At 38.1% G+C, this 25,032-nt stretch overlaps 1 protein-coding gene across 1 annotated transcript in view; it reads left to right on the top strand.

Annotated features, from left to right (window-relative positions):
• The window catches only part of pkmyt1 (protein kinase, membrane associated tyrosine/threonine 1), a 181,461-nt gene extending 162,409 nt beyond the window's left edge, over positions 1-19,052 (top strand). Inside the window, exon 8 of the mRNA XM_077205848.1 lies at positions 14,636-19,052. Within this exon, the coding sequence (XP_077061963.1) occupies positions 14,636-14,921 (286 nt within the window). The 3' untranslated portion in view covers positions 14,922-19,052. The remainder of the gene's footprint in view (positions 1-14,635) is intronic.
• The last annotated feature ends 5,980 nt before the right edge of the window (positions 19,053-25,032 follow it).

The raw sequence follows: 25,032 nt of genomic DNA, 5'->3' as shown, positions 1-25,032 counted from the left end.
CCCCCCTTTCAGCTCTGAGTTTGTGGCGGAAAGGTACGGACCGGCTGGTTAGGGGAAACTTTGTGGTGCGTGTTTCCCCTTCCCGGTCATTCTGCAGTCTATAAGAGTGTTTCAACTCTTTGTCAACAATGTCAAGTTCATTTTTGAGATTGTGTCTCTGCTGAGTAAGCTCATGGATTTCAGCTCGGGCTGCGTGCGAGTGTTTTTTTTTTGCAGGTCTTGGCTTTAGTGTCTCTTTCTTTTAGTTCAGTCTCTGCTCTTGCAAGCAGAGCTTCACCTTGTCGGAGTTTCTCGTTGAGTTCCTCTCTGGCGTTTCTCTCCGCTTGCTTTCTTCGGTCTGTTTCAAGACGAAGATCGCCCAGGGCCTTTTGAAGTCTTTTTGCTCCTTTCTGTAGCGCTGGGTCTGTTGCATCATCTGTCCCGCGCTGGTCGTGGGTCTCGCGAAGTAGTTGATCTAGACGCCAAACGGCACGGCAAAGTGGATTTTCCCTAGAACCCTCAAAAAGAGTGGCCCCTCTTTACGCCTCGGTTTAGGTAATTATTCCAAAATTGCCTTGTGTGTCGCCTGACGTGGTTGACGTTACCTATTGGAGTTCCAAATTGCTGATGTCGCAGTTGCGTGCCGCAGCGATGGTACGGGATTCGGGAGTGTCCGAAATTCCCGCACGGCCAGCGTCAGTACCGCCGGTCAGGTAACCTCGCTTGCGGGATACCAATCAGAGAATGCCGCAACTCACCACGGTGCTCTAGTGAATGCTACCTATAAATACACAAAGGTTAAATAAGTGAAACTTAAAGTGGATTAAGGCTGGCTTGTTTAAACCAAATTGATTGATTTTTTATGTAGCAAAAGGAGTCAAAGGTTTTACTAAATAATAATAAACAAAAGGAAATTATGATAATGATGGTATTTTATCAAAATAACCTAACCCCAAAGGAGAAAATGCCACCAGGGTGCGACTTCCTCAGTGGTGGTGCACCTGACTAAATAGACAAACTTAATTCAAATTAAATTCAAAGAAGTTTAAATCAAATTTAAATAAGCATGCAAGAAGAATTAAGGAAAATCAGAATAATATCCGATAACTACCAATGATAACGGTAAGGTATCATTAATAATTATGAAATAATAAAAATAAGAAAAGTAGAAATAAGCCAAGCAGGATGAAACCGCAGTAGTGGTATTTCACCACAAGGGGGCGCACTTCCTCCCTGTGGGTAACTTGGTTGACCCAGACACTTTCATTTAAAGTTAAATTCAAAGTTGTTTGATCCAATTTTAAATAAGCGTGTAACAGAATTGAAGAATCAGGATGATATCCTATAAGAATTATGATAACAGTGAAGTGTCATCAATAATTATAAAATAATCAAAAGAGAAAAAGTAGAAATAAACCAATTCACAACAGAACTAAAGAGAGAGAGAAAAGAGTGCTGAGTGAACCGACTTAGCGGGTGGTGGCCACTAGGTGGCGGACTTCCTTCTAAGTGGGCTCTCGCTGGCTCGGCTGGGATTTTAATCTAAGTTTTAATTGAAATCTTGTTTGACCAAACTTAAAGTAAGTGTACCAGTCAAAAGCAGGAAAATTGTCTAACACGAAATAATATTCGCACGAGCAAAGCTTTAAATGCAAATAATTATGGAGAATTTAGACAGGCTAATTCACTATTCATATGGATTTAGCAGTAAAAGAGCATTAGCTGATAACGGCCACGAGATTGCGCTCATGCAGAATGACGTCAGAGGGTGGTAATTTTGAGAAATGTTAGACACTTGATGCTGCCCTCTAGTGTTTGTCAACGGAATTACAACCACTCGATTTCAGTTCTGAGAGAGTTTTCACTCAGTGAAGTTTCAGAATTCACAAGATACAATTTCAAATCTCGGCGGGTTTTTCGGTGCTATACTGCACAAAGGCAGGTTTTATGGGCAGGTTTACACTACGCATAAATATGGACACAGGAATTGAACTTCTGTTGTCCGGCTCTAGTAAACATTTAATCACAATAGCACTCTGATTTAAATGTCTTAGGTTTTCCCTTGATTAGCTACGTCAATGTTAAACCAAGAGTTATCGTTTATCTAACGACTATAATATAAGATCAGGCCTTTTAACTGTAGATGGAGAACATCGTCCATCCAGTTGTATTCACGCGCTGGAGAAGATTTCTTCGTTCTACAGGTGGATTTGATAATATTAAAAACAAAATGTGATACTGCAAAGAGATTTTCATCGTTTTTGCAGGAACAAATTTAATACTATGAAACTGCAATTTACTTTAGCGATTAACAGTGACCAAAGTGTTTAGACATATTTAGGGCTGTTAATGGTGCTGAACTGAAATAGGCTTTGTGCCTTTGCGGTCAGTTCAGTCCGGGAACTCGCTTTGCGCGACTCACGGTTTGAAGCGCGCGTACAATATTAATAACAATATACACATAGATTGAAACTGAATTGCTCATAAACAAGTTTAAAATGTGCCTGCATTCTCCACCAAACTGTAAGGAAATACCTGGGTCAGGCTTTGGGGATACGTATTCAAAATTACTAATTTCACAATTAATAATTATTCATACAGTTTGACCCAGATAATCATACATGTTAAATCTCCCAAAAAGGGATAATATTTTCCCTGCATCTGTATTCATATGTGTACCTAGACAATTAACCACAAGGGATTATAATTAATTGCATAATTAGACTATATTTTACAGACAGGTTATTATCAGCTCAATTGTATATTAATACTCAATCACAACGGATTATAATTAAATATTTTATATATCAATTATGTCTATCATAGATCGATCGTCAGGGTAATCTTTAAGGGGATTAATTTATAATCGAATCATCTGTTTGTCCAGCAAACCTGATCATTCGATCTAATCAAAACTCACCAAAATTATCCCACTTATAGACTTTCAAGAGAAATTATCCCTCTGACCACAAGGGACAACCTTCCTGGTCAATAACGATACTGTTTAAGTATCAATAAATGTTGTAAAGCACATAGCTTTGGATCTTTAGACATTAAAGGGACTTGTATATGAGCGAGAGACAGAATCAATAAATGAATATAATGAATTTAATAAAGGAAACTACAAATACGGTTACTAACGTTACAAGGAATAAAATTTATTTACAAACACAATAATGGCAACGACATGATGAAAGAGAATGCATCAATAAAGAGAGAGAGAGAATGAGAGAGAGATAATCTGAAAGGATCAGTGGCAAATTACAGACCTTAAAACCTTTGAGAGACAACACGGAAAAACACATCTTAAAGCTCTGAAAGCTCAATACGAATATATACTTGCACACTTGCTCGTTGTGTGGCTGCTTCGAAGGCATGTGGATTTGTTCCGTGGGAGAGTCACGTGGTCTGCAGATGGTCTGGAGCGCGCACTTTCAAACAAAGGTTTAAACGGTCTCGGATGTAAATTACCAAAGAAACAATTCAGGCTAAGTTCACTTCACTCGTCGGTGGAAATGAACAAAGGGGAATTCGGAAATGGAAAAATAAAAACTTAAAGAAACAAAGGAAAAGATCCCCCGAGGGGGAATCGCGGATCCGTTACATGATGCTAGGAGGAGGAGAGAGGGTAAGAGAGCGAGGAAAGCGAATGGACTGTTCTCTTTAAGGAACTCAGTCCACGCCTCTGTGGAGTGCCACTGACCAATAATCATTCAGCAAACCTTGAGCGGGAAAGTTCCTTTTGTCCTGTCGGGAGGCTCATTTGCATGGTTTATGACAGTGTCAGAATTTAGTCAGAATCACTCTAAATATGGTACAGCATAGTAAAATACATTTTACGGTATGTTCATAAACATATATGGCTTGGCCAGCCTTAGGGCGTTCTGTACATATCAGAAACGACATGTAAGGAGGATTATATTGCAAAGTTACATTAAAAGCATAATTAAAAACCCTTGTAGTTTGTTTAGAACTACTATACACTTCCCAGATACCTTCATAGGACCTGGGCAATCGTACGAACATAACAACATATCAAATATATTTCGGTAAAGTCTTTATATGATGAAGTTAATGAAAGTTTCGTGTGTGTGTGTGTGTGTGTGTCTTCACACTGAGTTCTTCCTTGCCAGAAAAAGGGGATAGTTGGGTGATAACTGTGAAGCTCGGTGTCTTGTTGTCTGTTGGACCTCTGGGTGCCATAAAGTTGTCACCCGAATCGTCTATTGCAGACTGGCCGGAGCCTAATGCATAATTTGCCTTCATGAGTTTAGAAGTTAAAAGCTTTGTGATTTCAGGAGGAATGTCCATTTATATGTGTTCAGATGAACGACCCATGATTTAGCCAGATACCCTACAGCGCTCATAAAGATAATAAACGATATTCGCTTAAATACTGATACAAGCAAATTATCAGTGCTGGTACTACTCGACCTCAGTGCTGCATTTGACACTGTCGATCACAACATACTTCTTGACAGGCTGGAAAACTGGGTCGGGCTTTCTGGGATAGTCCTAAAATGGTTCAGGTCATACTGAGTCTGAGTGGACACCCATGACATGCGGAGTCCCTCAAGGCTCAATTCTTGCGCCACTCCTATTCAACCTGTACATGCTCCCATTGAGCCAAATAATGAGAAATAACCAAATCGCTTACCACAGCTATGCAGACGATACACAGCTCTACTTAGCCCTATCGCCTAACGATTACAGCCCCATTAACTCTCTGTTCCAATGCATTGATGAAGTAAACAATTGGATGTGCCAAAACTTTCTTAAGTTAAACAAAGACAAAACTATGATTAAAAAAAGTCATTGCGTTTGGAAACAAAGATGAAGTTCTCAAGGTGAACGCATACCTTCAGTCTAGGGGTCAAACAACTAAAAATCAAGTCAGGAATCTGGGTGTGTCTCTAGAGTCAGACCTTAGTTTCAGTAGTCATGTCAAAGCAATAACTAAATCAGCATACTATCACCTGAAAAATATTGCAAGAATTTATGGGGGTAGAATTGTTCCATTATTCCAAATAAATAGATTATGATCCACAAATAAATGTAAAGAGATTCACCAAAATATATCAAATTCACAAATAAATAGATCTCACGCATTTGTGAATCGGTTCCTGTGCATTTGTAAATCCCCTCACGCCTTTGTGGATTTTGAAACACTTCTAGCGTCGACGTGCAGACAAATCCACAAATAAGTGGACTCCACCCACCCTTTACCTAAGCCATTCAGATCACGGCCACATTTTGCTGACCAATCGTAGCACGGTCTCGCTACAACCAATCACGTTAGGCTTTACACTCGGGGCGAGAACTGGATCTGATTAATTTTGCAGATATTTGCACCCCTGAAAGCAGCTGTAATGGGAGCTTCATTCAAATTAGCTGTTTGTGTGGTTAAAACAACCCTTTTTCCAAAAGCTGGTTGGAGTTTAAGGATTCTTTATATTTATTATTCTTTATTATTAACTCAGGATTACACATAAATGATCATCACAGATCCCGAGCATCATAACCCCCTCTCTACCGGAGTCAAGCGGCACGTCAAAAGCAAAGCCGATTATCTTCCCTGCCGTAGCAGTTTCAAATCATGTAAAACTAACATGTTTGCAATGTTAACACATTTTGCCCATGACGTCTGTTTTCTTACCTGAAGATATATGACGTATAATCTTCTTTGTTGACTATGCTGGCTACATGAAAATTCATAATTTGTGATAGTGTCTACACTGGACGCGGCGCAGGGCGATACGATGATTCACTGATAGTAAACGGATGCCCGGTCTTCTTCTGAAGCGGCTACTACACGGAGGACACATCATTTGCACATTTGCTCCTTTGTTTGTCTAATGTAGAAAATCTCACACTGGGTAGACACGATGTAATAAGTTACAAAACGGACAATTTTGTCTTTTAAAGCACAATCGTTGTGACAAATAGCTAGCTATAGGACATAAATATTATGCAGAATACAAAATATCAGCCCAAATGACCATCATTGAAGATGTAACAGCGTGTCTACTTGGGTTTTGAGTGGATAATGCTGAAAAAATACATATTTGCATTTATATTGGATGCTGTAAGTAACTTTTACAATACAATTATTAAGTCTGATTCATGTGAAATATTATTTGTGTGATCAAGCGTTTTAACGGATAAATTCAAATCGCTGCTGTCTGATGGGCATTTCACTTTTGAATGCATGTTATAGCCTATATTTAATAATTAGATTCACGGACCTGCTATTTAAAACTTGACTGAAGAAGTGGGAAAAGCTGTTGTGACAGTAATTTCCCCAATATTACACAAATTCGCGTATGTATCACGCGGTTGGATCCAGTCATTCATTAGTATTGATGCTTTTCTGTTTTATCATGAATAACGTGACGCTTCCATAACGCGTTGTTCCCATAACGTAAGCGCTGTTTCTCTGGCATTTTCAAAGGCTCATAAAAATGTGTCTTTGCTTGATACGCAGTCTCATGGTCTAACTCTAACGAAATCCAAATTTTAAACATTTTACTGAAGCAATATGGGTCTTTCTTAGCCTACACTTCCTATTTGAGCCAATGCAGATGAACGAGCAAAGTTATTTCAGGGCAAGACCACCCCGAGTGTAAAGCCTAACGTGATTGGTTGTAGCGAGAACGTGCTACGATTGGTCAGCTCAATGTGGCCGTTATCTGATTGGCTTAGGTAAAGGGTGGGTGGAGTCCACTTATTTGTGGATTTATCTGCACGTCGACGCTAGAAGTGTTTCGAAATCCACAAATGCGTGAGGGGATTTACAAATGCACAGGAACCGATTCACAAATGTGTGAGGGGATTTACAAATGCACAGGAACCGATTCACAAATAAATGCCAGGCAGAGTTGTTTTTGTGGTATAAACAACATTTGTAAATATATTTTTTATTTGCAAATCTCATTCTATTTATTTGTGAGTTTTATAATTCTTTGTGAAAGTCTTTACATTTATTTGTGGATCTTAATCTATTTATTTGTGAATATGATATATTTTTGTGAATCTTTTTACATTTATTTGTGGAACATAATCTATTTATTTGGAATAATGGAACAATTCTACCCCCATAAGAATTAGATGCTTTGTATCCAGTCAAGAAACTTGAGCATGCTTTCATCACCAGCAGGGTGGATTATTGTAATGGACTCCTCACTGGCCTTCCCAGAAAGACCATAAGACAGTTGCAGCTCATACAGAACGCTGCTGCTAGGATTCTGAGCAGAACCAGAAAATATGAACACATCACACCAGTCCTCAGGTCTTTACACTGGCTGCCAGTTACATATAGGATTGATTTTAAAGTATTATTACTGGTATATAAATCATTCAATGGCCTAGGACCTCAATACATTGCAGATAGGCTCACTGAATATAAACCCAACAGATCACTCAGATCATTAGGACCACATCAGCTAGAAATACCAAGGGTTCACTCTAAGCATGGCGAGTCCGCTTTTAGCTACTATGCCAGCCGCAGCTGGAACCAGCTTCCAGAAGAGATCAGATGTGCACCTACAGTAGTCACATTCAAATCCAAACTCAAAACACATCTGTTTAGCTGTGCATTTACTGAATGAGCACTGTGCCACTGTTCGTCCGACTGTTTGTACTGTACTTTATTTTATGTTTTAATTATTCTGATTTCTTTTATTTCTGTATTTTATCTTTTATTCTAAACTGTTTTAATTATTCTGATTTCTTTTATTTCTGTATTTTATCTTTTATTCTAAACTGTTTTAATTATTCTGATTTCTTTTGATTATTTTAATTTCTTCTATGTAAAGCACTTTGAATTACCATTGTGTATGAAATGTGCTATATAAATAAACTTGCCTTGCCTTGAGGAAGTTCATCAGTTTCCATCATACCACAGGTAAGTATTTGAAGGTCTGTGTAGTCCAAGAATACTTAAATAATACCTGACGCTGGTTGAATGTCCAGGTGAGTATTTGTGCAGGATGATGACTGCTATGTGATTAGTATTCTGGAGAGATGGAGCATTGTGTTCGTAGAGAGGGAGAGCCCAGGGTGTAACCTTGACAAGAGGGATACTTGCTATGAAGAGAAACATTTAAAACGGCCTCCATCACTTACTGGTTATACTTGGCTCAAGGGATAATCTACCGGTGTGTAAATACATTTTATATTGGGTTAGGAAAAGCATTATGTACAACAGTTCCTATATCAAACATCTAGAAAAATAAAACCAACTTGAATAATGTACAGTCACCTATAAAAGCTGAAAGACAAAATAATGTCTAGGAAAATTACATTGGCAGCATAGCATGTGCACTGTGTCTGAACTGCACAGACTTTAGTGTGAAGACTATACCTTTTATTTGACAGGTAATCACTTGGGCTGGACCCGAATATTCGTTCGGTGGGTTGGTATTCAATTTGAAAATGTGACATTCAAATATTCGTTTTTTAGGGGGGGTTTTTGCACACCTGGCATCCCCTCGAAATGTTTCTCATTCACGCTTGAATGTTTTACACTATAAAATCTGGTGAAATATAATACTTAACATATAACTTCGTTATAGCTACTTAATAAATATATTTGCTGCTTCTTGGACTACTAAAAGTGTTCCTGCAACGGGAGTATTCTCTGGCTAGAGCGCAGAACAGCGGAGTTTGTATGGACAGAAGTGCATGCCTTAGCTTGTATTTTGGGTTAAGCTGCGCTGCTTTGACATTGTGGAAAACAGAATAATAGAAACAAAATTTATTAACCTTTTTACCCGTTATTATGAATCTAAATTAATCTACTGCGATATATAGGAGAAATTCTGTTTTTATTTATTTAAATTTCGTTTTTATTTAAATTTCGGTTTTATTTTTTATTTAAATTTCGCTGTTATTTATTTAAATTTCGTTTTTATTTATTTAAATCTACCCTACTTTGTCAGTGAGAAAAATATTATAAGACTACCTTTTTAAAAATATTGCTTAAGTTAAAAGACCTGTGTGTGTGTGTGTGTGTGTGTGTGTGTGTGTGTGTGTGTGTGTGTGTGTGTGTGTGTGTGTGTGTGTGTGTGTGTGTGTGTGTGTGTGTGTGTGTGTTTTATATCACTAGTGCAGTGTCCATTCTCGGAGCATATAAGCCCTGCTCGCGTGATGCGCGCCGCTTCTTTATTTAAATCTACCCTACTTTGTCAGTAATTTGTTAAGTGAGAAAAATATTAGACTACCTTATTCAAAATATTGATTAAGTTAACAGACCTGTGTGTGTGTGTTTTATATCACTAGTGCAGTGTCCATTCTCGGAGCATATAAGCTCTGCTCTTGGAGGCGCGCAGGCTTCCCGCTTGCGCTGTTCTGTAGTTTATTAAAAGTTTATTAATTCTGAACGTGTCGCGTCTCGCCTGTATCTACACTCACCTAAAGGATTATTAGGAACACCATACAAATACTGTGTTTGACCCCCTTTCGCCTTCAGAACTGCCTTAATTCTACGTGACATTGATTCAACAAGGTGCTGAAAGCATTCTTTAGAAATGTTGGCCCATATTGATAGGATATCATCTTGCAGTTGATGGAGATTTGTGGGATGCACATCCAGGGCACGAAGCTCCCGTTCCACCACATCCCAAAGATGCTCTATTGGGTTGAGATCTGGTGACTGTGGGGGCCATTTTAGTACAGTGAACTCATTGTCGTGTTGAAGAAACCAATTTGAAATGATTCGAGCTTTGTGACATGGCGCATTATCCTGCTGGAAGTAGCCATCAGAGGATGGGTACATGGTGGCCATAAAGGGATGGACATGGTCAGAAACAATGCTCAGGTAGGCCGAGGTATTTAAACGATGCCCAATTGGCACTAAGAGGCCTAAAGTGTGCCAAGAAAACATCCCCCACACCATTACACCACCACCAGCCTGCACAGTGGTAACAAGGCATGATGGATCCATGTTCTCATTCTGTTTACGCCAAATTCTGACTCTACCATCTGAATGTCTCAAAATAAATCGAGACTCATCAGACCAGGCAACATTTTTCCAGTCTTCAGCTGTCCAATTTTGGTGAGCTCTTGCAAATTGTAGCCTCTTTTTCCTATTTGTAGTGGAGATCAGAGGTACCCGGTGGGGTCTTCTGCTGTTGTAGCCCATCCGCCTCAAGGTTGTGCGTGTTGTGGCTTCACTAATGCTTTGCTGCATACCTCGGTTGTAACGAGTGGTTATTTCAGTCAAAGTTGCCCTTCTATCAGCTTGAATCAGTCGGCCCATTGTCCTCTGACCTCTAGCATCAACAAGGCCTTTCCGCCCACAGGACTGCCGCATACTGGATATTTTTCCCTTTTCACACCATTCTTTGTAAACCCTAGAAATGGTTGTGCGTGAAAATCCCAGTAGCTGAGCAGATTGTGAAACACTCAGACCGGCCCGTCTGGCACCAACAACCATGCCACGCTCAAAATTGCTTAAATCACCTTTCCCATTCTGACATTCAGTTTGGAGTTCAGGAGATTGTCTTGACCAGGACCAGCAGGGACGTCATGCAAGCCAAAATTCTGGGGGGGCACAATCTGAGACGTTGCAGTTTTTTTCTGACGGATGATATGGATCATGTTAGGAGGGGTCAGGGGGTTTCTCCCCCTGAACATTTTTTAATTCTGGCTGCTAAACATACCATTTCAATGCAGTTTGGCAGGGACAGAAATACCTTAACGGAGCTAGCAGCAGCCCTCCTCTATCTGAGGACTAAGTTAAAGTATCTATTTTGTAAGTTTAAGTAAAAGACAGGTTGATGAAAGAACTGTAAGCTCAAATTCAAAAGCTTTTGAAGTCTACTTCATTAAAGCATGTTTAAACACACTTACTGTACACTTAGGCCTACTACACATGATTTTAAAAACCGTTCCATTGCAGTTTTTATGTTACTGATTTTAAATTGGTATGTGACCTAAGAACGATCTTACATTAAAGGTACATAAAGGTGCTGAGGTCTGACTTTGTGGTGCTCTGAAATTAAGTTATTTTAATATTAATATGTGATGAAGGACTTTGAAAGAAGTTTGACAGATTTCAGTGCTGAATAAGGTTAACACTACCCCGTTTATTTGAAAATGGTTAATATTTGACAGAAATGTAAAAAAGTAATCAAATCAAATGCAATGTGTAACATTAATTTAGTAAAATCACTGAAATACTGTAGTTACACTGCTCATTAATATATTTTAAATAAGGAACTTGTAAAGAGTAATTTATGAGCTAACAGAAAAGCTAGTAACTTGTAACTTGTACATTTAACCTACTATGGCTTATTGGCTTTGTATGGCAGGCTGTAACGTTAGGCAACTAGTTTACGGTTAGACTAGGCTAGCTATCGATAACGTTACACTGACACAACTTAAGTTAATGCTCTGAATTCGTAGCTAATATCAAATCCATAACTTTTTGATCAAGTTAAAATTTCCAGGTCAACCACAAATAATCCCACTACCTTTTAATATCATCCGATAACTAATTCAATGCCGATTTGTTGCGTCGCCCACTTACCACTTCAAGACCATCTGTAAAACATTGCCAGCTCAATGTGCGAGACGAGTGAGTGTGAGTTGCTTGAACATACACAGCAAAGATTCTACGCGCGTAGCGCTCTAGATTTGATATACACAGACACCATATTAGGAAAAAGGGGCGGGCTGATGCTGACCGATTTATTACACATCCAGGAGAATACATTTGAGTCGTTATAGGCTCTGGTAATTATGGAGCATAATGGGAATAAAGTTGTGACAAAAAAATTATCAGGGAGGAAAAATCTGAGGGGGCACGTGCCCCCTCACTTTGAATGGGCATGACGCCACTGAGGACCAGCTCTAGATTTCGGGAGATTTGAACTAATTTGCGGGCATCAGGGAGCCGCTATCAATATGCGGGAGACTCTCGGAACTTCCGGTAGACTTGGGATGTCTGAGACATATAGAGATTCCGAAGCTTCGAATATTCGATGTTCATTACTACGCAAGCTCAAAAAATGGTATTCGGACCAGCCCTAGTAATCACCCAGTTGCACAACATACATTGTAATTGTATAAAAATTTTATAAAGGAAAAAAACTGTACTTTTTCAGTTTTATTTTTAGTTAAAAGAAATATATTCAAAGTTGTATGCTTTCAAATTTCTGTATCTTCCTAACAATATAAAAATGATGCAGCACATTACTGAATAAATTTCATAGCTAAAAGTAGCATAATAATGTAAGCTGCTCTTCTTTGCAAGTCTACATGAAATGTATTGTAAAAACAAATACATTGAGTGTGCAAAAATATAGGTGAGATCATTATAATTTAAAAGGAAAAGGTCTAAAATATGAAAGAAAAAAAGGACTAATAGATAAGTTGGCCTGAACAAAAGTATATACCATTGATTAAAGGTACAATCTATTACTAAAAAGTAATTTATTTTGCCGCCAGAGGTCACATTTTCAAAACAATAAAGACAAAGCTTGATGACGCTATGAAGGAGAGTGGAACGATGGGAGATGCTGTTTTCACCATGCAGAGATGTGTGGAATTCACAAATCATATAAATTATATATCAGCTAATAAATTAGTTTTTGTATTACCTCTTTCGTTTGATCACACTTTTTATGTCATCGTAATGAATTGGCTGCAAGAAATGTGAAATATTATGCTATATTAGTTATACAAATAGTCACTGATATGTGACTATTTGTCAAATGATTTGGTGGGTTAATACTGCACAGTTTTATACATTTAAAACAATCGTACTAAAAGTACATTTGAACAAACCCACAGTATTTGGAAGTAATGGCTAAATATTTTTACACATAGGCTACTGTAACACAAATAACACATAGGCTACTGTATTTAATTTCACTGCCATAGACTTGGCAAACAGACTTGATAAAAAGCATTACTGAAGTACAAACAAAGTACAATATAACTGTATGTGTACAATAAATTATATATATTTGCTTAGAACACATGCGAGAGCAGTCCTACTTTGTCGCGAAGCTCTCTCCATCTCGAAAACGCCACGCCGATATTGTTCCTTGTTTATTTCTTCATTTGTCCCAAAGCCTGCTTGCCTCAGTTGATTTAAGCTTGCATTTTTTTCATTTATTTTTTTTATTTCTATACTCGCAATCAATAATCATAAACCATGATGTCTGGGCGACACAACAGCGGCGTGCGAGATATTGTATCATATATATATATACAGTATATATATATATATATATATATATATATATATACATACACATACATGCATACATAGATCCACATTAGGGGCTTACATATAGCAGCGCATTCAAATGGCTGCTAATGAGGTATCTATGTATATATATATCGTTTCTACAAGCAGAAACCAAGGATAGCGCTGATACTACTACACCTCAACTTCTCTATTCAGCTAGGTTTGTCATCCATAACTCCATCAAGGTCAGCCAGCAACCTTGGAGTTGTGATTGATGATCAATTGAACTTCACACAACACATTGCTAGAACTGCCCGGTCCTGCAGATTTGCCTTATACAACATTATGAGGATCATAATGATGCATGATACTTCCTTTAGGAACTCTTTGTCCAAGCGCTTGTTCAGACTGGACTATTGTAATGTTCTCTTGGCAGGCCTTCCAGCATGCACTGTCAAATCTCTGCAACTGATCCAGAATGGATCTAAAGGGCAGAGCTAGAGTGGTTTTTATCGAGCCAAAGAAGAGCACACAACACACCTCTCCTCACAAAATGGCACTGTTTACCACTGATGCTTGCCTACAGAACAACCACTGGATCTGCTCCCTTTTATCTAAACTCATTACTCCAGACTTACGTGCCATCCACAAGCTTCATGGTGCCATTATCTCAAAGAGGCACAAAATCACTTTTCCGGTCTGTTTCGGTCTTTCCGGTCTGACTCAACCCGAGCTGCTGAATCCGTAGCCATTTTCAAGAAACAGCTGACGACGCATCTTTTTCGGCAACACTTGATCCATTAATGCTAAAACTTTCTTTTCTCATTTATTCTATATCTGTTTAAAAATATATACTTGTTTACTACGTTAGTCTAAACTGGGAAGTGTCACAGCACTTGCATATTGTTGTCCTATTGTTAGTTTAGTTGCTTCTATTGCTCTCCTCATTTGTAAGTTGCTTTGGATAAAAGTGTCTGCTAAATGTAAATACCAGCTCAGAACTCTTGGTAGGTCTGTCTTTGATTGTAAGTTAACATAAAAAAAAAACAATAGAAATTTTACACAAGGAACCCGATTGTGTTGCACTCTATTGCCACAATGTGATGAGCAGGTACTAGAAAACCCAGGGCTGAAGGATTGTTTAATGATTTGAACAAGGAGAATGTGCTGTGAGTCCAATCTGCTAACATACGTTGGTCTCTCCTATGGTTTTGTTAATTGTACTTATTTAATTCCACAGTCAATGCAATCGTTTACAATAATTTGTTCGTTGTGGCTTTCATGATACCTTGTATCCTGGAACAGTCCTTGAATATGGTGCTTAGAACACCCTAGCAACACATCAGCTTTACCATTACTGTACAACACCGTCATGGTGGGAAATTTTACAGACTAGGCTAATATGTAAAAATCAACTATATCTTCTACATTTTCATTATCTGTTTTTCACTTGTACAGAGTCCAGGCGAGTTTATCTGTTGGCAGTACATCTACACCACTGCCAAACACACACATTGACTCCACCCACACATCAATGCACAGCCAGCGTGCGCACACTCCCTCCAGAATCCATTCCAGCAGCAGCTCAAGTCTGATTCATCACAGCTACCAGCGCAGTCACACAGACTCGCCCAGCAGCCGAAAGAGAAGCTGGATCTCCACTGATTTGTCTGATAAAAGCAACTTTGAGCCAAAGAACTTGCTCAACCTCTTTGATGAGGCCACCCTTGAAAGCAAGCCTTGAGTTGTGAATGCAACACTCTTGTATAGTATAAAGCGAATGTATTATTTCTAATTTACTTTCCATCTGTCATGTAAGAACAACATTTACAGGTATTGAAGATGTTTAAACCTGCTTTGATGATTTTGGGCTGTATCTTGCATTGCTACTTTGGTCGTAAGGTTGAATAAAAAATTTCATATTTGTATTGGGCTGCTTGATATAATATACGCGTAGAAGCTACTGAAATGTTTAAATTTGGCATATATGCATAAAAAATCCCTTTTGCGGTTAATTTCCCACATGGAAAAAACCTATATAAACATATATGTTTTAATATAGGTTTTGATATAGGATTTTAATATGTGTGACATATATAAAATTGGCCGTTTTCCTATATTATATGTACATATATGCACATATATGTACATATATATGTGCATATATGTACACATATATACGTGCATATATGTACTTATATAGGTACATATATGTGTTCATATATGTACCTATATAGGTGCATATATATGTGCATATATGTACCTATATAGGTGCATATATGTACCTATATAGGTGCATATATGTACCTATATAGGTGCATATATGTACCTATATAGGTGCATATATGTACCTATATAGGTGCATATATAGCTGCATATATGTACCTATATAGGTGCATATATAGCTGCATATATGTACCTATATAGGTGCATATATAGCTGCATATATGTACCTATATAGGTGCATATATATATGTGCATATATGTACCTATATAGGTGCATATATGCAGCTATATGTTACCTATATATTAGTATTATTATTAAAATCCATAGCTACTAGGCAACATAAATAATAGCCCAAGATGTAAAAATTTTAATTATTTATTTACTTAAGAACAATCAAATATTACAAGAACAAAAATAAGACAAAAAAATGAACAGAAAAACCCCAATTTATCTTGTTGATCTTCTCAGCTCTGTGAGCTTCGAATTGATAGATGTGCCTATCTGTCCTCGGCTGGCTGCCGGCCACTTCTTCAATGTAGCATCTAGAGAAGACAAAAATAATAAGACAGTATAATAATAATAATATAGTGCTTCATCAGGAACCCAAAGTGCTTACAGTACAGCTGCGATTGGACACATATTTTGGATAAAGGGCTGATCATAATAAAAAATGCGTCATGTAAACACGTCAATTGGAAGATTCTGATTGGATTCTGCTAAATCTGAAAGAAATTCTGATTGGAAACATCACCCCCCCCCCCTTTTTTCTAGCGCATCGTTCTTTCATATGCACGTCCGTCATGGGGACTGCATTGTTAACAGTCACACGGTCAATCATGTGCATCCAAGGCAGAGAAAATTCATGGATAGGAAAAATTCAGAAATGTGGCTTTAGAAAAGGAAAGGTAGGATCAAGAAATGAGCAAGCAATGAATTAGTATTATAGGTTACAAGCAGATACAGTAACAATAATGGGTGCCCTATCTAATACAGTCTCCATTGATACCTAATAAACATTGATACAAGTAGGCTATGGTTAAAGTAGTGAACTTATAAAGTCTTAAAAGTTTTGTTTTCCCTTCTCAACGCATTATGCATTTACTCACCAATAATGGCTGCCTTTTTAATTTGGTCAAGGGCGACCAGCTGCTCCCCATCCCCTCTGGTTGGCTTTCCACCTTAAAGTAATATTTCAAAATTATTATGAAAGGGGGGTAAAATGAAGGTGGTGAAAACAAGAGATTATTTTTTATATACACATCACTTTTATTTGAGGTGCAAGGAAATACAAAAATGGCAAGTAAAAAAGCAATGGTATGCCCGCACACAAACATAATTTATTCCACAGAATATGACTGACTTGTTTTTTTTTTTTTTTGCAAGGACAGAAGAGATTAGGAACATGTTGTTTTGTACCATTCAGGTTGCTTTTTAGCAAAGTCTCCAAATCAAAAGGTGCCCAGCAGCAGATTCCACACCATGGCAGTAGCAGAGGTGGCAAGGCCTGGCAAAACACCCCAGAGCCCTTTATAACTTAAATCTGAAAAATAATTTCACATCACAATATTAATTTATTGGCAACTTTTAGAAAGGTTTTTATGTTTCATATTGATTCTTATTTTTAGCTTCCCAATAGTTAATAATAATAATAATATAATAATAGAGAGGAGGAGGTTGGAGGAGGAGGTTGGATGGAGAGTAGGGAAGGAGAAAAGACAGTGGGTGGAGAGGAGTGAAGGGGTGCAGGAGGAAAGGATGATTGTCTCGTATAACACTAATTGGCTCCTACAAACACACAGTTTATACCCATCCTTACTAAATAATGTTACTCACCTGTGTTTTCGCTGATGTCTCAGCTGTTGCTGCAGTCTTGTTAGAGAAGAAAAACATTGTTAAACTCAACAATTGTAAAACTTCAACAATTTTATGCATATGGGGCAAGTAAATTACATATTACCACTAACTATCCCAACATAAAATCCCTATAGCTCAGTTGGAGCCTTAAGTAAAATAAGTACAGAAAAATCTGAGGTATAAAAGGGTTACACACCTGTGGTGTCTCTCGAAAGCACTCAGTCACCATGGGACTCTCTTTAAATGGCTCGGTCTCCTCTCTGGAGTCTTAGAGAAGAAAGAAACTTAGTAAAACTCCACAACAATTTTTATTCATCCAAGCAAGCCACTATAGATTCTTATTTACAGGGGGGGCTTGGAAAACATCAAACATGTCAATAAATTAAAGTTACATGCAAAAGTAATCAGCCAAACATCATAAAAACCCATATAGCTCTGTTTGAGTAACAAGTAAACTAAATAAATAAATACAAATGCAAGGGGGTTACTCACCGGTTGCACTTCTCCAAAAGTCGAGAAGGGGGAATCTAGATCCTCCACAGGACTCCTTCCAGTCTTGTTCATAGAAGAAAAATATAGTTATTCTCTTCAATAAATTAAAGTGCAAATACATCAAATAATTAACACTATCAATCAGCCCAACATCACAAGTCTCTACAGATCTGCTTGAGAAACAATTTTAAAAAGCAATGAAAAACAGAGGAACTTACCTTTTGAGCAATAATGGCGAGGTCACTTTTCATTTGAGGGATTTCTAGAAAGAGGTTATATATAAAAAAAAAATTATTACAATCACTAAATCAAAATAGCACACAGCAACTATAACGTTACTCTTCGAAAGACATTTCCTGCAGCTGTGAACCCAAGCTACAACCCTCCAAAGCCCATTCATAAGGCTCTGCAGAGGAAACCTGTTTGTGAACGCAATTAAAACATATATATATTTCTCCCAAATTCAAATTCCCCAGGTTTTTTTTCTAGAGCCGATTGCCTTCTTGAGCCGTTGAAGGCAGCGAAGTGTGTGTACTCATGAACTGTATTCTCTAGCAATATCCATCTCCAGAAAAAACCCTGCTAATAAATATTAAAATTAGGAATACTTACGATTGATGATAAGTAGGACATAGCAGATCTCCATCGCCATTTTCACTCCCAGCCGATATCTTTCGGCGCGAATCGTCAAACGTCAGGCGGGTGACGTCATGACTCATCAACTACGCGGCGCTGTAGCAGCCATGGTAGCAGCAGAGTGGAGTTTTTTTTTTTTAATTTTCAAAATTACAGAGTTTGATATCAAGTTCTTGACACATTTCTTTTACACATTTTCACATTTGATAAGTATAACTTGAAACAACAATAATTTGGACAAAAAGAAAAGAAATGAAAAGAAAAGATAAATGGCATCGCAAACATATTAAATTCATTTAGCAGAGATACAGATCTTTGGGCTTTTCGATTTTTTAAAAACTTTACAGACTAAAATACATGCTTGTCTTCAAATTCATTAACCACAGTGAAATGCTCAGATAGATGGGATGATGATGATGATTACTTGAATGTATGTTCTATGTTCTTTTTTTTGTTGTTGCTACATTTAGACTGTAATGACCTTTCAGCCATATTCATCTAGAAACTGCATTAAGACAATACAGAAAACATTGCATTTTGCATTGCATTTGGTGGATGTAACGGTGAATGTGTGGATGTGTAGGCCTATGAGCTGTAATGTGAATCTGGAAGTGACCTGAAATTGGAAAAAGGGCTTGATTGACAAAATAAAAAAACGACAAACCATTTTGTTATTTCCTTCTTTTCCACTATCTTCATACAAGAAAGAATTGACCTTGTAAATGGCTTTCCCATAGCTTTCCATCTCCTCTCACTTAATTGCCATAATTAAATTCCATAACATGTCAATTACATGTGATACCAATTTCACATGTTTGCACATACAGTTCTTGCATAATTTCTTTTTTTAGTTAGTTCTTATTGCCTTGATAATAGAAAATATGAGCTAGGCATCATGTATGACAGTTGCCAAAGTGAGGTATGAGCTAAAAAATGACCAGATCCTGCTATGAGCTAGGAGACATGTATGCACATATAGGGCTTATATGTGGATATAAAGAAGCAATACAGGAGACCTATATGGCCTGTATATGCACATATATGCACCTCAGTTTTGCCTATATGTGCCATATATACGCATATATGCAGCATATATATTAGCATATATGTGCATATATGCTGTATATATGTAGCATATATGTGCATATAAACTGCATATAGGTTTCATATATGCGCATATATCCCCATATAGTTTCTTTCCATGTGGGTTATCCAGATTGAATTAAGTTTCAGGTCTTGTTTAAAAATATATATGTATACAGTATATATATATATATAATATGCAAATTTGTCAAGATTTAATATGATGGCAATTTGCATGCTTAATTGATTTAAAGTGCAACAGGTAAAATTTTTGTTAACCAATGGCATCTACAGTGAATGTAGAGTTGGTTTAAAAATAAATTCAATGATGAATTATCAATTCTAGGAAATAAATGATCTTCCTGGTCAAGAAAGAATAACTTTCACTTGATTTGTGAGCGGCAAACATAGACAATAAAGCATGGATATAATAGTTTAATAAAGGAAACTAAGGGTAGGCTAGTAAGTTAGTAAAAATTATTTATATTGCGCATTTAAACAGCAAAGCTGACCAAAGTGCTGAACAGAGTGAGTAGAAGAATAAATAGAGTAAAACAGAATAGCAGACAGACAGTAAAACAATACTAAAATAAGATTAAAAAGCTCTATCACCCTTAGTTTTTAAACGGGATCGAGGAACAGAAAAAAAATAACTGAATATCTAGAGATCTTAAAGATCTGCTAGATGAATGTGGAATAAAAAGATATTTTAGATAGGAAGGAGCTTGATCAATAAGAGCTTTAAAAACAAACAACAGAATTTTTAAATGAATCCTAAAATTGACCGGGAGCTAATGGAGTAATGCTAAAATAGGGGTGACATGTTCATATTTCTTTGCCCTAGTCAACAGCCTTGTAACTGCATTTTGAGCCATCTGAAGGCGAGCAAGAGATGACTGGGGAAGACCGAAGTACAATGAATTCCAATAATCTAACCGCAATGTGATGAAAGCATGAATAACCTTCTCAAAATTTTGGAAAGACAAAAATTGTTTGTTTAGAAATAATCCGTAAATGATCAAAACCAGGATGATACTAAGGTTCCTGACTTGGGAAGAAATTGAGGGGAAATTATTTTTCCAAGCTCATCATTGAGACCATCTCTCAATCTCGGGGGACCAAAGACAATTATTTCTGTTTTGTCCCCATTAAGTTGGAGAACTTTATTTGTTAACCATTTCTTAACATCATCAAGACAGTCAGACAACGGTTGAATGGAATCACCAGCTTTCAAGGGTATGTACTGGGTATCATCAGCATATAAATGAAACAAGACTCTGCCCCCTAACAGGGGCGGACTTAGTGATATGGGGGCCCTAAGCGATTCCAGGTATGGGGCCCCAACAGTCAAACTTTGAACTCAAAACTCTTTTTCTATATATACTTTTTTTCTATATTTTTTTTTTTTACATTTGTAGATAAACTGCATGTTAACAAATGTTAGTAGTGATATGATACAGCGTGTGTCAAAATGATGGATGGTGACCTTGGACCTAGCCCCTCCCCGTACCCTTGGGTTGACCTTGCCCCTCCCTGTGCCCTTGGGATGACCTTGTCCTTTCACTGACCTTGTGGCCTTTGACCCGGTGTGTAATAGGACAAATATGTGTCTGAACTTGTGGGTATAAGGGATTGATTTAATGGAAGTTGTGAAGGTTTTATGTTTGAACTTTGACACGCAGCTGCACCGGATCTCCCTCCACATACCAGAGCAGTGGAGGGGTATATAAATGGGGCTGTTGTGCTCTGTAAAATCAGAAACGAGCAGTGAAATACATTGATATGGCCCGTTTACACTCACCTAAATCCCCAGAGGATGTGCTGAGTGAAGAGATGATGGAAAATCTGACTATGGCTCCGAGAAAAGCATATGGACATGTCCATTTGACAAACTTTCTCCATGAAACTTCGGACTGGAGGAAAGGCGAATTTGTGATGAATAGTGACATGTTTTCGGGTACAAATTTCATAAGCCATCTCGAGTTGTTACAGTCTACACCGCTGACAGTGCCGGCGTATTTATAACGGGGGTACACCCCTGCGTGGTATTTCACGATAAAGAATGGTCTTTATTTTACAAGAGTGTCTGTAAGGATCTGAATGACTGTGGTGAAGAACCTTTGTACATTGCGGAGTGGGATGGTGTAGACCCAATTGTCTGGTACCGAGTGGTCGGCGATCACTCTAAAAAGAAGCTGAATGAATGCGTTCACATATTCTGCTGCAAAGACAAGAAAAAGCTCTGCGACCGCACAGGGGCCGTCCTGCATAATTATTATCATGATCTGTATGAAATGCAATTTTTGTTCAAGTGGTGCGATTTGGGTCTGCTGAGTAGTGTTTTTTCCACAATAAACAAAATGTTCAAGTGGTGCGATATGCAAGACGGATATAACAAGATTAAATTGCAGCTGTTCCACCCTGAGAGATGCGTGCAGCAGTACATGTAGATCTCACAACCTGACTTTCCTGGCTGATGTGTCTCATGTTAACGAATCCTCTGCTAAACCCCAGTTTCGACACTACAGACGTCTGCTTCAGCGACGTCGGATTCAAAATCATAAAAGCTACAACCGTGCTGCTGCAGCAATATCTCATCGGCGATAAGCTCAAGGAGGACTGTGAAGGTTGTGAGATAAACCATCCTACCCAGCTGCAGCATTCCTGTCTGTTTGATCCCCCTACATACTTCTTCGACACCTACTTTGATGAACTGTCCAGCAAAGTGTTTAAACCCAATCTTCATTTCATCATTGTGATTGTCCTAAACCGGGGCGGTTTAAAATCTCATCCTCATCGGATCCAAGGAACAGTCGGAACTATTCTGCATGAATTGAGAGACGAACCATTCATCGCTTCGAAGCTAGAAATCAGGGTGAAACTTTTGGACAAACTCTGCAAGGAAATCGTTTGCGACGTCGTTGATCTCTGGCAAGGCCTCTCAATTGTGAATGGCGAGTGACCAAAACCCCATCAGCATGGGTGCTGCCTGTAGCCTAAAGAGCTGTATGGAATTCATGTTTAAAGAGCATTACCAACTCCAGATGACCCGACTGTTGAACAAGATTATTGCGGACGCATCCAACCCGATTATCCATGTCAGGATGACACTACGCACAAAGCAAATCTCAAGAAACAAATGGTGCATATAAGAGGATTGGCTAATTCATGGGATGATTTGACGGACAAATGTGTTAACCCTCTGGTGTCTAAGGTGTTTTTGGGGTCCTTGAGATGTTTTGACATGCCCTGACATTTGTGCTTTTTTCAGTTGCTTATAAACATAGTATTGGCAAAGGTGTGTAACAGCAAGCAGATGGTCAGTTCTGCCATTTCTTTTAAATTACTGGTTTCTAATTTGCAAACACAGCTCCACTCTTCATGGACTGTGACACAAAGCAAATGGTGTTCGGACTTGATTAAGTTAGTGATTCTGATCAGCACACGCGGCGCTTTTCTCTAATGAGTAAACACCGACATGTGACCAAAAGGCGCCGCCCTGACTGGAGATCCCGCAGGAAACTCCCCAGGGTCCCCTTTTAGTAGATTGCTCCTCACAAACAAGACATTGTGTAGCCAGATAGTCAACCACTATTCTGGTGTTAAACTCATAATTTCACAGGATACGTACACACATACAATTCCCCGCAGGGGATGAGCAAAAGTTCACCACTCCGCCGAACGCTGGATGAACTTTTCTACACATACAAACACACACAGAAACACTCATTCCTGACTACGTGCGGTCAAAATACCTTTTTGAAATGTATGAAATGTTTTTCTTGTCATGCCTCACGATTCCCATGTGACCAATTGCTATAACTATAAGCTTTATGGTGTATAATCAAACTTGACATGCGTTTAATTACGAAGAATCATGTATCTTTATCTTACTAGCTCACAGGAATACCTTGCGTGGTATTATTGTGATCAGAGAAATCCAATGGTATTGAATCCTTGAATCCAAAGTGCAACATGATGCATTCTTTTATTAATACTACTCTATAAATGTTTCATTTCTGCCTCCTCTGTACATTGCCCGGAGGGCGTGTACTTCGCGAACAAAGAAGTTTGCCGCCACCCCTCCTCCCAAACGATTGTATCAGGCACGTGAGAAAGGCGTGACACTGCTCCCTTCAAAACTTGGAGCGCCACGTCTGTTCTGTGCAGTTTCTACGCCAGAGAGAGATCCACTTTCCACGATGAACTCCAGCCGGAGTTCTTAGTCGTTTTCTAATTTTGTTTTAATCTAAGTTTTTCTTTCTGTCCCCTATCATCTACCTCAGTTGATAGTTTTCCTTCAGTGTATTCACGAACGAAACGAATTTAAGATTAATCATCTGTCGTACGAGCTGAAGAGATCGCAACATCTACCTCCGTCCGAAAGAAACTCCGGACATTCAGCCTACGCTTCTTTTCAAACCAGCTGCACAAAAAAGGGCCCATATCAATGCAAGTATAATCTAAAAGGAAATGCTGTTTTAAGGTTGTCTAGAACTTCCTAAAAAGCCTTTGGGTCTTATTTCGAAGCAACTGTTTGAACTGTTCTGTCCTGAGAAGATCTCTCTCTCTCACCCTCTAACTTTCTCTCTCCAATATTTCGTATTGCAATCATTTACATTTTCTTTGTAATTGATTGTTTTGCTATAAATATGTACTCCTGTGTGATTAAAGTAGTTTATTTAATCTTTAGTCTTGCTTTATTAAATTCCATAATCCTTTGAATTGAATCTGTCTCATTGTTCCATAAACTTGAAGTCCCTGAAAATGTTGATTTAAGCTACAAGCTCTATTTAATTTAACTATTGAAATATTGGGTATTGTCGCTGTTTACAGGGGCGGTAAGTTGTTGTGATAAGGGAGTTTTCGCCTCCAGTCCGCCAGACGGACAGATTGCATGATAAACTAAATTTGAATCACATGAAAATTTACCCTGATAATTGAACTGATTTTACCGACCTATATTAATAATTACTATGATCAATCGTGTTAATGATTCATATACAGTGAGGTTTAGCCTTTTCCCTATTTTGGATAATCTAATTTGTGTATGCGGTAATGCATATTCATAATCTTTGAGTTAATAATTTCACCAAAACAAGTCATTGTCGCTACATATTATGGTGGAGAATGCAGGCATTTTCAAACTTCATTTTGGGACCAATATTCAGATTCATATTCATGTGTGTTTTTGAGAATTTAATATTGTGTACACGCGTTTGCATTGTGTAGTAATAAGTCGACTCAAAAACTGAGCAAGGCGAAAAGCCGCGTCAGTAACACACCAGTAGTGCAGAAAGGAAGTCTAAAGCACTTCTGTTCAGAACGAGTAGATGTGAGGAAAACTGCATTCACAGTATGTTACATGGCCCAGTTTAGAGAAAAGGAAACTGTTTTTCTCTGCTTGGCTGTGGTACAGTTTGATACTGTTCGAAGTCCTGTTTGAACGAAGAAATCTTCACTCAGGCGTATTACCGGTATAGTTTGTAAACTGTGGGAGCGAGAATCCTCCTGTCAGTAAAAGATCTTTATTTTATATCGTTAGCAACGATAATTTCGGATT

The sequence above is a fragment of the Siphateles boraxobius genome, unplaced genomic scaffold, assembly GCF_051911475.1.
Source record: "Siphateles boraxobius isolate OS27281-9 unplaced genomic scaffold, OSU_SipBor_1 55, whole genome shotgun sequence".
In the NCBI taxonomy this organism is placed as follows: Eukaryota; Metazoa; Chordata; class Actinopteri; order Cypriniformes; family Leuciscidae; genus Siphateles; species Siphateles boraxobius.
This window is presented reverse-complemented; position numbering and strand designations above follow the sequence as displayed.